This window comes from Gossypium raimondii, unplaced genomic scaffold (assembly GCF_025698545.1).
Source record: "Gossypium raimondii isolate GPD5lz unplaced genomic scaffold, ASM2569854v1 Contig00257, whole genome shotgun sequence".
NCBI lineage: Eukaryota > Viridiplantae > Streptophyta > Magnoliopsida > Malvales > Malvaceae > Gossypium > Gossypium raimondii.
Window position 1 is genome coordinate 72,488 of NW_026291357.1, and position 16,133 is coordinate 88,620.

The 16,133-nt window shown below is 34.3% G+C and overlaps 1 protein-coding gene and 1 non-coding gene across 2 annotated transcripts; one reads left to right on the top strand and one right to left on the bottom strand.

Moving 5' to 3' along the window:
* The first annotated feature begins 7,085 nt into the window (after positions 1 to 7,085).
* LOC105784971 (uncharacterized) lies at positions 7,086 to 10,408 on the top strand. The gene is made up of 4 exons (XM_012610901.1): positions 7,086 to 7,956; positions 8,602 to 8,781; positions 9,015 to 9,342; positions 10,180 to 10,408. Exons 1-4 carry the CDS (start codon positions 7,086 to 7,088, stop codon positions 10,406 to 10,408), a joined length of 1,608 nt encoding a protein of 535 aa, XP_012466355.1.
* A 5,173-nt stretch (positions 10,409 to 15,581) lies between these two features.
* Positions 15,582 to 15,778, bottom strand: LOC128037426 (U2 spliceosomal RNA). Its single transcript, XR_008193384.1, has one exon. It is a non-coding gene; the product is annotated as a U2 spliceosomal RNA (small nuclear RNA).
* Positions 15,779 to 16,133: the final 355 nt, after the last annotated feature.

A 16,133-nucleotide genomic window follows, 5' to 3' on the forward strand; every position in this document is an offset into this window, starting at 1 on the left:
TTTGCATTTGATTTATTTCTTTATTCCAATCAATTGATTTGCTACTCTGTTCTCCATTCGATATCAAATCCACGATTATCCGACTCTTGTTTCTCTTCTGAATCTATAACATCCATAACTCGTTTCTGTCTCCGGAATAGGGTTACGAAGTATTACCATACAAAACGGAACATTTTATAGCCAATAGCAATTAATTTTCAATTAATTTAATAAATACATAAGAAATTAAAAATGGAATAAATCATGCATTTACGAGCGTTAAATCGAGCCTACGTGGCCTTAAAAATAGCTTTCGAGCAATCAGGGACCAAATCAGAACATTTCAGGAAAATTTGAAAATTTTCACCTATAAGGGTCACACGCCCGTGTGTCCAACCGTGTGTTCACCCGTGTACCTCACTGACTTGGCTCACACGCCCATGTGTTAGCCCGTGTGAATCGTGTACCTAACACGCTCAGGGTACATGCCCGTGTGGGCCGCCCGTGTGTGACACATGGCCGTGTGACAGCTCGTGTCCTAGGTCGTGTGTGTGTAAAAGTGACCAAATCCAAGCATATTCTTCGTGCAATTGTATAGGTATCTATACCAACTCAATTCACATATTCACAAGTCTATAAACACACTTTAAATTAACCAAAACATACCATTTCCATTCATCTAAAACCAACCAAAATATCATGTACCAAACACATTATAATGTTCATGCTACTTATTATCAAGCAACTATTTATAAGCCACAATATACACCAACTAACACATTCCAAACACATCATTCCAACTTAATATAACATTTACCATCTTTACCACCTACTCATGTTTACTTAAGGTTAATAATCATACCACATAGACTGCCATTCATTCATCAAGTACAAAACATCACACATAGCCATGAATTATAACATAATAACCATTTGCCTTACTATATGCCATATAAGCCAAATGTTTACAAAATCTACCAAAAGAGTCCTTAAGATAGTGTGATTCTGTGATTTGATCCGATCTCCCGATCACAAAATGTAATCTACAAAAAAAAAGGACAAGGAACGAGTAAGCTTATTTGAAGCTTAGTAAGTTCACTAAATTAAACGATAAATCTTACCAAATTAACATAATAGATCAAATTATAAGATTAAATAACGAAGTTCCTGTTAAACACAACTCACAATAGATGAGTATTACACAATGCATTAATTCACATCACATTCTCAGTCGTCGTATTAATAAGAACTAATCTTAGGTAATCGAAAGGTATCACTCATTCGAGTTAATTTTAGAGTTTTGACCGGCTCACGATGCTACTCACACAAGCTGCAGAGAATCTGCAACAGATGTAGGATCTCAATCCATCGTTACGATTTGTATCAACGGTACATAGTACCTGCTAAATAATCACTGGCTCATAATTCTACTCACACAAGCTGTAGAGAATCCGCAACAGATGTAGGACCTCAGCCATCGCTGAGGTCTGTATCACCGGCTCAAGAACTAATGGATAACACCGGCACAAACCCTACTATTCAGAAACATCACATGCTTACCATATTCATGTATTATTTATTCTCAAATAATTCAATAGTTAAGTTTAATGTTGTATCTAATTATAATAAACATGTAATATATATGGAATCATTGTAACATAAAAGAAATATTACAAACTTACCTGACTAAACCGCAATGATAAGGTACATGGATTATTTTGTAACTTCTTTATGCCTCGATTTTCAATCCATACTTGATCTAGAATAATAATTTCATTCAATCAACTAATTCCAATAGTAAAATTAACTCATTTTATGAAATTAAGTCTTTTTAACATTTTATAAAATTACCTCAATATTTTACTTTTATACAATTTAGTCTCTAAGCCCCAATCTTGCAATTTAACCAAATTTAACTAAAATCAAACTCAACTAAATAGTATAGCACTTCGCTATAGCCCATATTTTATTTATTTCATAAAAATCTTTTGCTTTTACCACTTTCACATTTAAGTCCTTAAACATTAAAATTTCCAAAAATACTTTACAAAATAATCATATTTTACAACCAAGCTTAATAATCTAACATAAAAATTCAAGAAAAACTCAATCTCATGAATGGAATAATCTAAAATATTTGACAGTTTTACAAATTAGTCCCCAAGTTAGCTAGATTAAGCTAATACTAGCTCGAAAACATAAAAATTACTAAAACCGGGAAATGTTTACTCACCCAATCGTAGAACACAAGATTGCACGAAGCTTTCAAGTCCTAACAATGGCCATTCAGTTCTCACCACAAGAAAAAAGAAAGGAAAAAGATTATATCAACCTTTAATTTTCTAATTTTAACTTACCATTTAGTTATCTACAATTTTAACCTTTAAATTATAACTTATAAAATCATTAAAATATGTCCGTAAATGTCCATAACATAAGTATATGGTATAATTACCATCTAAGAAAGGTTTAATTGCACAATTGCTCCTTCAATTGTTTCAAATTTTAAACTAAACAAGCTTAATTTCAATTTAACCCTAAACTAATTAGGAGTAAATGAGAAAATAGCCCAAAAGTTAGTGGATTAATCATATCCACCGCTTGGACTTTTTAACCATGGTCTAATCACCATTTTGGTCCCTTTACTAATTTAAATCGATAGCGATTAACTTTTACATCTTTTACAATTTAATCTTCTTATCTTAATTAAGCAACCAAACGTCAAAATTACTGGACCAAACTTCAATTCACCTATAATATGACTCTGTAAATATTTAATAAAAATATTTGCAGCCTTAAATTATGAAAACAAGGTCCAAATACCTTTTTTTCAATAACCACTTTACTTTTGAACCGAACCATTTATACTAACTTTTAATTCAATTGGTTAAAATTCCTTAAATCAAAATTCATTATAAAACTAATATTGACTCGTATAATTTAAATATTAATTATACGAACTTACTCATCAAATTTGTGGTCCCAAAACCACTGTTTCCAATAGCATTGAAAAACGGGCTGTTACAGAATCAATTATTTCCTTCACATGATTTATTCAATTAACGTCGGGATTATAAATAACATGAGTGGCTAAATCCCCTAGGGAGATTAACGAGTGTATGGGGATGTGATTAACGAAGGATTTAGATTTTTCCCGAAAGGATTAGTTGGTATAGATTATGTGTTCTAAAACCACTAGGATTGATAAACCTAAGAAGTTATCATAGGCTAGACGAGGTTGGGAGATAAGTCAAACAGAGTAAATCGTAATTTATCCTGGTTGAGAAAGTGTGGTCAGGAGATAAACGAGTATCAATCAATCAATTAGTTAATTAGAGGCTGGGATGTAATAATTGGTTAATTGGTAGTTAGTCCACCCTAAAACCCTAATCTGAAGTTAATTACAAACCATGAAGTGAGTTAATCTTCCTGATTGGTTTATTGATTTAAGTTGTTTGTATCTTTTTTTTCTTATTTATTTATTATAGTTATTTAAATTCCCTCTTTAATCTATTTCATGGTTTATCGTAATATAGGAGTTAATTACTACTACTTAGACTTATTATTGTAAAAAAGTTTTCATGATTTGTTCCATCCTCCCTTGGGTACAATACTCGGAATACTTCCAAGTGTTTCGTTGTACTAACTATATTACAATTTGACCAATGCACTTGCAAACACCACCGTTCTGAATTTCTATATATTTTTGGTGTTATATTTTAGTATAAACTATAATTCATTTATAGGCGGTCACTAGACTAGTGGTTGAATAGGTCAGACCATTGGTTCCCAATTCAACCAGTTAGATCGATTCGATCACCAGACCAACAATAATTAAATAAATAGTTTCATAAAAATCTAAAAAAACTATTAAATCGGCTCAACCTATTCAACTATAAATTTTTTTCATGATTATTTTTATTTTTACTAATGATTAAATGCTAAAGTTACATATTTTATGTAATTAAATTGGTTAATTTATGAGAGTGCACCACTAATTTTTCCATGTTTATGTTGAATTTTGTGCAGGGGTGCAATTTGGGGCTAAATAGAAGAAAAAGGAAACAATTGGGCTAGATTGAAGAAAGAAGCAAAGAAGGAGGACCAAAGCAGAATTGTTCCAAGATTAATTAGCTGAAATTTTTGTTGACTTAGTGGGAGATTATGTTGGGATTTTTCTATATCATGGAATATTTTTCCTTGATTTTCTATGGCTAGTTGGCTCTTAATTTAGCAAAGCCACTAGTATAAATATAGGACTACTTTGTTCATTTTATCATCAATTCATGAATCAAGCTTTCAATTAAGTCACTCATTAAGTGTTTTCTTTCTTCAAGTGTTTTTCATCAAGTTCTTTTATCAAGTTTTTAATTACCAAGGTTTTTTTTGTTATTAAGTTTTGCATCAAGTTCTTTTTAAGTTTTTCATCAAGTCTTTTCATAAAGTTTTCCATCAAGTTTTTAATCATTAAGTTTTTCAATTAAGTTTTATCTCTTGCAATTCAACCTTTTCTTTCCTTTTGCAAATTTAGTTGCTGACATAAATTTCTTATATTTTTCCATCTATTAGTTTCCAACCTTGCGTCACCTTCACCATTTACTTTCATCTCTTTTTCATTTATTCAACCTTCTCACTTTATGCCCAATACCAACATGCCCCAAACCTTAGTTAACGAAATTCATTTTCAGCTTTAGGTCGGAGTTAGCCCCGTCAAAACCCGTGAGTTACGAACCCGAGCAATTTAACTCCTAAATTCCAATACTTATTATTTCTCCGGATTAAGAGTACGATTTTGTCAACTCACAAAGTTAGATCAACACTAAGTCAAAAAGACGTCATTTGAGTTAGTGTGGTTAGACGTACAGTTGGAATTTCGAAAGGATCAACACTAAGTGGGGATTACTGTTTGGTTCCGTCAAGGGAAGTAGTAACCGGATTTAAATGTCCCACGCGGTTGAGGGCATTGGTTCAAGCTAGGCTCTTTTAGAACGCAAAGCTGCCGGAGTTCTAAACCACGAATGTTTTGTTGGTTGTTCGATCGGTAAGGGTTAGTTATTGGACGTTCCATAACTAATTTACACAAGGAAGAGTTGGTGTTTGAGGTGTCCTTGGTAGCTATAACTAGCTTATTGGAAAAAAGGGGTTCATCTAATTTCGAGGATCGGTTCAAAGACAAGAAAAACTCGTGCCTAAAGCTGAGCTTAGTTTAATTCATTTTTCTTCAGATTTATTTAACTACTTTTTATTATTTTATTTTCAGCTTTTACTTTTTACGCATGTTGTTTATTTATTTCAGGTTTCAAATTTTATCCCCCCGAACTTCTTGGGCCTAACAACTGCCCCGACATAAATCTGGTCGAAAGAGCAACAATTTGCAGTAAACCTAGTCTCCGAGGGATCGACCCTACTCCATGTACTGCTTAAATTGCAAATTAGGCGTAGGTTTATATTGGTGGATTCGACATCCATCAGTTTTGGCGTCGTTGCTGGGGATTGGCAACACTTATAATTGTTCAAATCATCTTCATGACCAAATCTTCATCCGGAGATCTCGAATACGACCCAAAGATTGAGAAATAGACACGAGCACGACGAAAAGAGACAAAAGCTCTTAAACGTGCAAGTAAAGCAGAAGTTGAGCTAGGACAAGGGATCCTAGAATCCGACGTCGAAAAGTTGAGCCAAGCAATTCGTGGAGAGGCAATTCTATATGGGAAACAAGTCGAAGTGGTTGAACCTGAGACCGAACCACTTTTTGAAACAAAAGAAGCAGAAGTCGGTGAACCAGAAAGGATGGCTAACTGAACCATTCGTCAACTAGTGGTTGTTCCCAATGAGCAAACACCATTATGCATCAACTATCCAACTGGAGAAACCCCGTTCGAGTTGAAGTCAGGTCTGATCCACCTTTTGCCCACTTTTTGAGGCTTGAAGAATGAAAATCCTCACACTCACTTGAGAGAATTCCATATGGTCTGCTCAAGCATGAAACCTCAGGGAGTAACTGAAGATGAAATTAAACTTCGAGCATTTCTTTTTTCTTTAGTTGATACAGCAAGAGAATGGTTATTTTACTTACCCCCGGTTCTATTACAACATGGGATGACTTATCTCGTGTATTTCTTGACAGATTCTTTCCAGCATCACGAGCAGCTGAACTTAGGATAGACATAGTAGGAATCCGCCAAATGGAGAGTGAATCGCTCTATGACTATTGGGAGCGATATAAAAAAGCTGTGTGCAAGTTGTCCTCAACACAGTTTGACTGAACAATCACTTCGTCAATATTTCTACGAGGGTTTGCTCCCTTTGGAAATGAAGATGATTGACGCTGCTAGTGGTGGGGCACTTGTCAATATGACTCCTCAAAGGGCAAGAGAACTGATATCCACCATGGCAGAAAATTCTCAACAATATCGGCCAAGTTCAAAACCCACAAGACGGGTTAATAGGGTAAACGTTTCATCCTTAGAAGTTAAGTTGGATAAGCTTACTAATATTGTTCAATCTATGCTTACAGAAAAGAAGAATCTGACCCAATTGTGTGGAATTTGTACTACATCTGAACATCCAATAGATTTGTGCCCAATCCTTAACAAAAATTTAACGACACATGTTGACGCTGTCGGAGGCTTTCCAGGACCTCCGCAAAGACGCTATGATCCTCTCTCCAACACCTATAATCCTGGGTGGAAGGATCATCCCAACTTGAATTACAGAGCTATCCCCGATATAATCCGTCATACCAACCGAGACCTCTACAACCACCGCAACCGCCACCCAAGCCGAGCACATTTCTAGAAGCTATTATGGAGAGACTTGCCGTCGATGCTGCAAAATACCAACAAAGGACAGACGCATCAATACAAGAGTTAACTAATCAAGTTAGTAAACTCTCGATAGCAGTTAATCGTTTGGAATCTCAAGGTAAATTACCTTCCCAGACAGAACCGAGTCATCGGCAGAATGCAAGTGTAATAACTCTTCGTAGCGAAAAAGTTCTGGAAACAGTTCTAGACAAAAGTCATGGGCAAGACAAGGAATGGGAAAAATAGATCTCTGATCCAAAAGCTAGACCAAAATAAAAAATTTAGAAACCAGTTGTGATGCCACCTCCTTTTCCAGGGAGGCTCGCAAAGGATAAGAAAGAGAAGGAGGAAACTGAAATCCTCGAAACATTCAGGAAAGTGGAAGTAAATATCCATTTGCTTGACGCTATCAAAAAAATCCCTCGTTATGCAAAATTCCTCAAGGAATTGTGTACTAGCAAGAGGAGGTTAATAGGTAACGAAAGAGTAAATGTAGGAGAAAATGTCTCCGCAGTACTGCAAAAGAAAGTTCCATCCAAATACAAGGACCAAGGTATGTTTGCTATTTCCTGTGAGATAGGTACTGTAGGCATTAAGAAAGCCATGTGTGATTTAGGGGCTTCCATTAATGTTATGCCTTATCCTATTAATAAGTTGATTAACACGGGTCCTTTAAAAGAGACAGGAGTAATAATCCAGTTGGCGGATAGGTCAGTCGTCTATCCTGAAGGGTTGCTTGAAGACGTCCTTGTTAAAGTTAACGAATTAGTTTTCCCTGCAGATTTTTACATTATTAATATGGAAGATGATAACTCAACTAATTTGTCTGATATTTTGCTTGGAATACAGTTTCTAAGTACCGCAAGCGCAAAAATTGACGTTCGGAGCTTAACACTGACAATGGAGTTTGACGGCGAAATCGTGAAATTCAATGTCTACAAAGCTATGGGTCTTCCTAACTCACTATCAAATAGTTCTAGCATTGATATTATAAATGGTTTAACTCAATCCTATTCTAAATATCATGACTATGATGAGTTGGAAACTGTCCTTTACAGAAGCATTGACATGGATGTTTTAAATCATCTCGAGGAATTAGTAATTATAAAAGAACCGTTGCGAGAAATTTTCAAACACTTGGAGACGCATCCATTGTTGATGAATCAAGGTAACCAATTTGAACTATTACCTTTCCAAACTAAAATGTTGCCTTCGATTTTACAGCCACCAACCTTGGAGCTTAAAGCATTACCAGACCACCTTAAGTACGTTTTTCTGGGAGAAAAAGACACCTTATCGATGATAGTGTCAAACTAACTAACCAAAGACGAGGAGGAAAGTCTAGTTTGAGTTCTGAGGGATTATAAAGAAGCTATTGGTTGGACAATAGCCGACATAAAAGGGCTAAGTCCATCCACTTGTATGCACAAAATTTCCATCGAAGATAACACGAAACCCAAAAGAGATGCTCAAAGGCGTCTTAATCCACCCATGATGGAGGTAGTAAAGAAGGAGATCCAGAAACTGTTAGATGCTAGAATGATATACCCGATCTTCAATAGTGATTGGGTTAGCCCGATTCATGTCGTGCCCAAGAAAACTGGCGTGACAGTGGTGAAAAATTCATCAAGAGAGCTAGTTCCTACCTGAGTCCAGAATGGATGGAGGGTTTGCATCGATTATAGAAAGTTGAATGCAGCTACCCGAAAAAACCATTTTCCACTTCCCTTCATCGATTAAATGCTCGAGCGATTAGATGGTAAGACCCATTATTGTTGTCTCGATGGATATTCAAGATTTTTTCGAATTCCAGTGGCAGCTGAAGATCAAGACAAAACAATTTTCACGTGCCCCTTCGGAACGTTTGCATATAGACGAATGTCGTTTGGACTCTGGAATGCTCCAGCCACTTTCCAAATATGCATGGTGAGCATATTCTCCGATTATGTTGAGAAAATCATTGAAGTCTTCATAGATGACTTCACGGTGTACGGTAACTCTTTTAATGAATGTCTCGATAATTTTGTTAAGATATTACAAAGATGCCTAGAATTTAATCTTGTTTTAAATTATGAAAAATGCCACTTCATGGTTGACAAAAGATTAATTTTGGGTCATATAGTTTCCTCATAGGTATTGAGGTCGGTAAAGCAAAAACGGATATTATTGACTCATTACCTTACCCCACATCTGTGAGGGGAGTACGTTCGTTTCTTGGGCATGCAGGATTTTACAGACGATTCATAAAAGACTTCTTGAAGATCGCGCAACCGCTTTGCAGTCTATTACAAAAGGATAAAGAATTTGAATTTGACCAAACTTGTAAAGATGCATTTGACTTGCTGAAGCAGAAATTGGTTTCCGCTCCTATAGTGCAACCACCAAATTGGAACTTCCCATTCGAAATCATGTGTGATGCAAGCGATCGAAGTGTGGTAGCTATTCTTGGCCAAATAATAGGGAAAGAGCCTCATGTTATCTACTATGCTTCGAAGACACTAGATGCTGCCCAAAGCAATTACACAACCACTGAGAAAGAACTATTAGCTCTTGTGTTTGCTTTAGACAAATTTAGATCTTACCTGTTGGGAACTAAAGTGGTTATCTTTTCTGATCATGCAACTTTGAAATATTTAATAGGGAAGAAGGAGGTAAAACCTCGACTGATTAGGTGGATTCTGCTCCTACAAGAGTTCGATTTTGAAATTTGAGATAAAAAGGGATGCGAAAACCTAGTAGCTGACCATCTGGGTTGATTACTGATTCCAGTAGATGACACACCATTAAAAGACAACTTCTCTGATGAAAACCTATTTTCAGCAAATGTGGTTCATCCTTGGTACTCAAACATAGTAAATTATCTCATTACAGGTATTGTTCCTTCGGAATTACCAAGGTCTAAAAAAGATAAGATAAAAAATGATGCTCGATATTATATTTGGGACGATCCTTACCTTTGGAAACATTGCTCCGATCAGGTAATTTGACGGTGTGTAGCAAAAACAAAGGTATAGTCTATTTTAACTTTTTGTCATTCTTATGCATGTGGAGGACACTTTGGACCTAAACGCACCGCACATAAAAATCTCGAGTGCGGACTATTTTGGCCAAATATATTTCGTGACACCTTTTTATTCTGTAAAACCCGTGAAAGATGCCAAAAAGTTGGCAATCTTAGTCGTCAAAATGAGATGCCCCTTACTCCTATTCATATTTGCGAAATTTTTTATATGTGGGGTATCGATTTTATGGGTCCTTTCATTTTTTCTTTCGGTAATTTTTATATACCCTTAGCTGTTGATTACGTTTCTAAGTGGATAGAGGCAAAGGCTACTCGCAATGATAATGCTAAGACTGTGGTTGACTTTCTTAAAAGTTCTATCTTTTCCAGGTATGGCACCCCACGAGCATTAATCAGTGACAGAGGAACTCATTTCTACAATAAGCTCGTAAGTGCACTTATGGAGAAATATGGAGTGACTCAACGAATTGCCACTGCTTACCATCCACAAACAAACGGGCAAGCCGAAGTGTCAAACCGTGAAATCAAGTCCATCTTGGAGAAGACTGTTAAAACTAACAGAAAGGATTGGAGCTTGAGACTAAATGACGCACTTTAGGCTTATAGGATAGCTTACAAGGGACCAATAGGCATGTCGTCTTATCGACTCATTTTTGGTAAACTGTGCCATCTCCTGGTCATATTAGAGCACAAGGTATTTTGGGCAGTTAAATAATGCAATATGGAGATGGAGACTGCAAGAAGGGCTCGAAAGGAAATTAGAAGTGATGCATATGAAAATGCTCGAGTTTATAAAGAAAAGGCAAAGGCGTTCCACGATAAGATGATCACTAGGAAGCAGTTTTCAATAGGACAAAAAAGTTCTCCTATACGACTCCACCTTAAAAATTTTCGCTGGTAAGCTTCGATTCAAATAGATAGGTCCATTTACTATTACTAATTTATTCTCAAATGATGCAGTGGAAATTCAAAGCGAAGAAACCCGAAAGTGTTTTAAGGTGAATGGTCAACTCCTGAAGCCCTTTTACAAGAATTTTCAAACGCACACAGTTGAGGAGATTGCTCTCGAGGAGCCCAAAATTTGAATAACAGGTCGTCGAGCTAACGACGTTAAACAAAGCGCTATTGAGAGGCAACCCAAATTTTTCCTTTAAGCAAAAAAATTTTTGGAAGGTAAAATGGAAGTGAAAATGCATGTCGAGGATCGGTTCTATCTAAGGAAAGACTTGGTACTTAAGAATGTCCATTGTGACTCACCTCTCTTTTTTGGGAACTTACCTGGTGCATTTATCACAACTATTTTACTAAATCCCATAATCTTAGTTTTTAATAATTTATTTTTTGAAGATTTAAGCATAGCCTTAGCTAGTTCGAGAAATAATAGAAAACGCACATTTTATTTTATTTTATTTTATTTTTATCTTATCTTAGTTTGCAGGTAAACTTTCCAAGATAAAATTAAATCCCCCATGTCAGCCCACAAGATTCCTCTAATTTCAGCCAAGGCCCAATCCACCTACCCACCATTTAACACCGTGGACATACCTACGAGGCACCCTCCACGACGTTAAAATACATGGGGAGTTAATTTTTCCTTTCCTTACTTAGTTTTACTTTTTATCCTTTAAATAATTCAAATTACATTGGGACAATGTACAATAAGTAGGGGGAGGGGAATATAAATATCGGTTCTATTTTGCTTATCTGTCATCGCTATTTTTGCATGTTTTCGGTAAAAGGTAAAATTTTTCTTTTGATAAGTTAGGATGGTACACTTATGGTTTGACCTATTTAGCTATTTAGTTCGTTACACATAAAATTTTTTCAATAACCTAGACTTAGTGGGTAAGAAATTTTTGGGAATTATGAGTTTGCTTGACTGCCTACCTTTTATCACATGCCAAATTTTTGAATGCACAAAAAAAAGAAAAAGAAAAAATAATAATAATACTCCTCTAATACGAATGTTAAGAGTGAAAAATTGGGGTTGTACATCAGGCTGAGTAACCGGAACGCCGTGCTTGGGTTGTCATCACATCTCGCGTAAAAAGGTTCGTGTGGCTATCCAATTTCTTTGCACTCACTCCGCTAACAAGTTATCATGAGTAGGGTGAAATAACCTGCTTAGAGACGTCCGAATTGAGTAACCGGAACATGGTGCTTGGGTTGTCATCATGTCTTGCGTCAAAAAATTCGAAAATGTCCTAAGCACAAAAATAATAAAATGAAAGGTAAGTCTATCAAGCTCTAATAAATTCTGAAATATATTTACTTACTTCTTAGGCTAGGTTATTTGAGATGTTATTGTGCTAGGATTAAATTGTTGAATTGTGTAAACCATGAGGGTTAAGTCCTATTTTGGAGAAAAAATTTCCTTTTGCAGATACATACAAAATGCTCGAGGACTAGCATAATCTAAGTAAGGGGGATTTGATTAAATGCTAAAGTTACATATTTTATGTAATTAAATTGGTTAATTTATGAGAGTGCACCACTAATTTTTCCATGTTTATGTTGAATTTTGTGCAGGGATGCAATTTGGGGCTAAATAGAAGAAAAAGGAAACAATTGGGCTAGATTGATGAAAGAAGCAAAGGAGGACCAAAGCAGAATTGTTCCAAGATTAATTAGCTGAATTTTTTGTTGACTTAGTGGGAGATTATGTTAGGATTTTTCTATATCATGGAATATTTTTCCTTGATTTTCTATGGCTAGTTGGCTCTTAATTTAGCAAAGCCACTAGTATAAATATAGGACTACTTTGTTCATTTTATCATCAATTCATGAATCAAGCTTTCAATTAAGTCACTCATTAAGTGTTTTCTTTCTTCAAGTGTTTTTCATCAAGTTCTTTTATCAAGTTTTTAATTACCAAGGTTTTTTTTGTTATTAAGTTTTGCATCAAGTTCTTTTTAAGTTTTTCATCAAGTCTTTTCATAAAGTTTTCCATCAAGTTTTTAATCATTAAGTTTTTCAATTAAGTTTTTATCTCTTGCAATTCAACCTTTTCTTTCCTTTTTGCAAATTTAGTTGCTGACATAAATTTCTTATATTTTTCCATCTATTAGTTTCCAACCTTGCGTCACCTTCACCATTTACTTTCATCTCTTTTTCATTTATTCAACCTTCTCACTTTATGCCCAATACCAACATGCCCCAAACCTTAGTTAACGAAATTCATTTTCAGCTTTAGGTCGGAGTTAGCCCCGTCAAAACCCGTGAGTTACAAACCCGAGCAATTTAACTCCTAAATTCCAATACTTATTATTTCTCCAGATTAAGAGTATGATTTTGTCAACTCACAAAGTCAGATCAACACTAAGTCAAAAAGACGTCGTTTGAGTTAGTGTGGTTAGAAGTACAGTTGGAATTTCGAAAGGATCGATTGTCTGATTGGTTTTCCGTGAACACATTGGCGTGCCAAGTGGGGATTGCTATTTGGTTCCGTCAAGGGTAGTAGTAACCAGATTTAAATGTCCCGCGTGGTTGAGGGCATTGGTTCGAGCTAGGCTCTTTTAGAACGCAAAGCTGCCGAAGTTCTAAATCACGAATGTTTCGTTGGTTGTTCAATCGGTAAGGGTTAGTTATTGGACGTTCCATAACTAATTTACACAAGGAAGAGTTGGTGTCCGAGGCATCCTTGGTAGCTATAACTAGCTTATTGGAAAAGAGGGGTTCATCTAATTTCGAAGATCGATTCAAAGACGAGAAAAACCCGTGCCTAAAGCTGAGCTTAGTTTAATTCATTTTTCTTCAGATTTATTTAACTGCATTTTATTATTTTATTTTCAGCTTTTACTTTTTACGCATTTTATTTATTTATTTCAGGTTTCAAATTTTATCCCCCCGAACTTCTTGGGCACGACAACTGCCCCGACATAAATCTGGTCAAGAGATTAACAATTTGCAGTAAACCAGTCTCTGAGGGATCGACCCTACTCCCTATACTGCTTAAATTGCAAATTAGGTGTAGGTTTATATTGGTGGATTCGACACCCATCAACTAATTTCAAGCAGTTTCTAAGTTAATCAATTCAACATGTTCAACTATCATTTTTTGTCCTAATTTTCAATTTTTACCAATTTCAAGCAGTTTTTAAGTTAATCGGTTCAACCCCTTTTTTCGGACAATTATATTGACCAATTCATAGTCCGTTCAATTCCATCATGTTCTGTAACACTGGTCACATCATCAAAACTTGACATAATCCAAGTTCAAGGATCAAAATGGATGTAGTTGCCAAGTTCAAAGATCAAAATGGACCAAAAAAATACAGTTACCAAAGTAGAGCTAATTACCAAGTTCAGGACCAAAACTTATTTTATTTTAATGTTTTAATTCAAATAGAACAAATAAATACTTTGATTTTTATATATTAAATCTTATCGAGGTGTTCACACTATAAAAATTTGACATATGGTAAGAAAGAAAGTAAACATTTGTGGAGGAGAAAATTGCAACTTAAACCCTTCTACCTTCTATATATAATTTTTATGGTGTTTTGCAAGTTCCATTTCAATTTACCTATATTTAATAATTCAACTAACAATTTTACACAATAAACCATTGCAACTTTTAAAACTAAATCAAATATTTAAAAATATAAATAATGTTGCAATAAATAATGGTCACAATATTTAAATTAAATTAACAATCTATATTCATTAGCTAATAATTAAAATTAAATTAAAAACTATATATAAATATAGAATTTTGTACAATTATTATAATATTTATATTTTAAAATAATTTCAAAATATCATTTATTTAAAATTCAATCTGATATCGATTATCATAAAATTAAACTTATATATTATTAAATTGTAATTTTTATTGAAAATTTTATGAAAAAATAAAAATAATTTAATTAATCGAGTAAAGAAAACTAATAGTTAGTTATAATTCACGATCACTCTTTTATTTTGCAACTTAATAATTAATTAATAAAATTCACATCTTAATTTTTTTTAAATAACACACCTTTACATTTACCGATGAATGCCTCAAAAGCATATTTTCTCTTCAAAGCCATTAATTTAAAATGATAAAACTAAGTAATAAAAATAGTTATAATCTAACTAACATTTATTACTTAAAAATTTTAGTTAAAATAATTAGACTTGAAGAAAAATTTGTTTATCTATTATTTTCTTTGGATTTAGCACATTTACTGTACAAATTAACCATTCAAAGCGAAAGTAGACAAATGTGTTATATGGATAGCATTTTTATTATGCCAACTCTACTTTAACAAAATTTGTTACTAATGGAATAATCTTGATTAATCAATCTATTCAGTTATGTACTTTATATTATGAATCATATGCCTTATGCTAAATAGGATTAGATAGGTTTTCACCCTTTCGAAATAGAAGTTGGATGACTGATTTATATATATATGATTAAAGAGATATTTCAATTTTTCAAAATTACAAGAACAATCCATTTGATTAGATAAAATGAAAATACCACATAAATTAGGGTGTATTAAACATGAAAACGATGGATTTTATATTCACTGGCACTTTAAAGGACTGATATTTAATATCGAAAAGTATTTAATAGATTTTTATAAAATGAAGAAAAATGCTAATTGATTAAAATAAAATTATTATAAATAGAAATCGAGATTGAAAAATGTTAATTAGTGCTTATAAGCATTGAAGGTTAAAAATATCCTAAACCCTTATGCCCCGAACACAACCTAAGCCAACAACTTGGACCTACATCCCTACCACATGACAAACAAAACCTAAAGGTGTTGCATAAGGAGAGAGCATATAATAACAGCTTTTGAAGCTGTTTACCCATATGGAAAAAATAATTATATCCTACAAATGGTTACCAATTACTTTTCGTAACTTGAAATTGATAGGGGTTGCGCGAACGCAGTGGGGACGTATCAGATATTAAACTGATAGAAACAGATACTACTCTTGATCTTAGCCAAAAGGTAGAGAAAAGGATCAATAAATGTCTAGATTTATATTTTATAATGTACCTTCGCCTCACCCTTTGCTTGTGCTCTCGATATGGGTCTTGGAGTTGGTCTTGGAGTAGGTCTGAACATTTGTTGCTATGGACAGAATAATTAATTATTTATTTATTCGGAAAAAAGAGTTTTCAAAGCCCAATTGCAGGGGCATCGTTACTATGACATAATTTTCAATAGGTAGATTTGTAAACATCTTTATTTGTGAACATTCTGAATTGAATAATTATCTTAATTTCTTTTTTAAATTATGTCAGTCTCCTCTTACCTGCCCGCCTGGAATTTTTGGGAGGCTACCTTGGTGTTCTTAAGTATGCTTGACAGTTGAAA

Bases quoted from the DNA above. Each gene is read 5' to 3' on its own strand.
- LOC105784971 (XM_012610901.1), top strand. From the start codon at position 7,086: ATGCCACCTCCTTTTCCAGGGAGGCTCGCAAAGGATAAGAAAGAGAAG. The intron at 7,957-8,601 runs GTAACCAATTTG...TTCGAATTCCAG, and splicing joins TCCATTGTTGATGAATCAAG to TGGCAGCTGAAGATCAAGAC. The intron at 8,782-9,014 runs GTAACTCTTTTA...TTGGGCATGCAG, and splicing joins AGATGACTTCACGGTGTACG to GATTTTACAGACGATTCATA.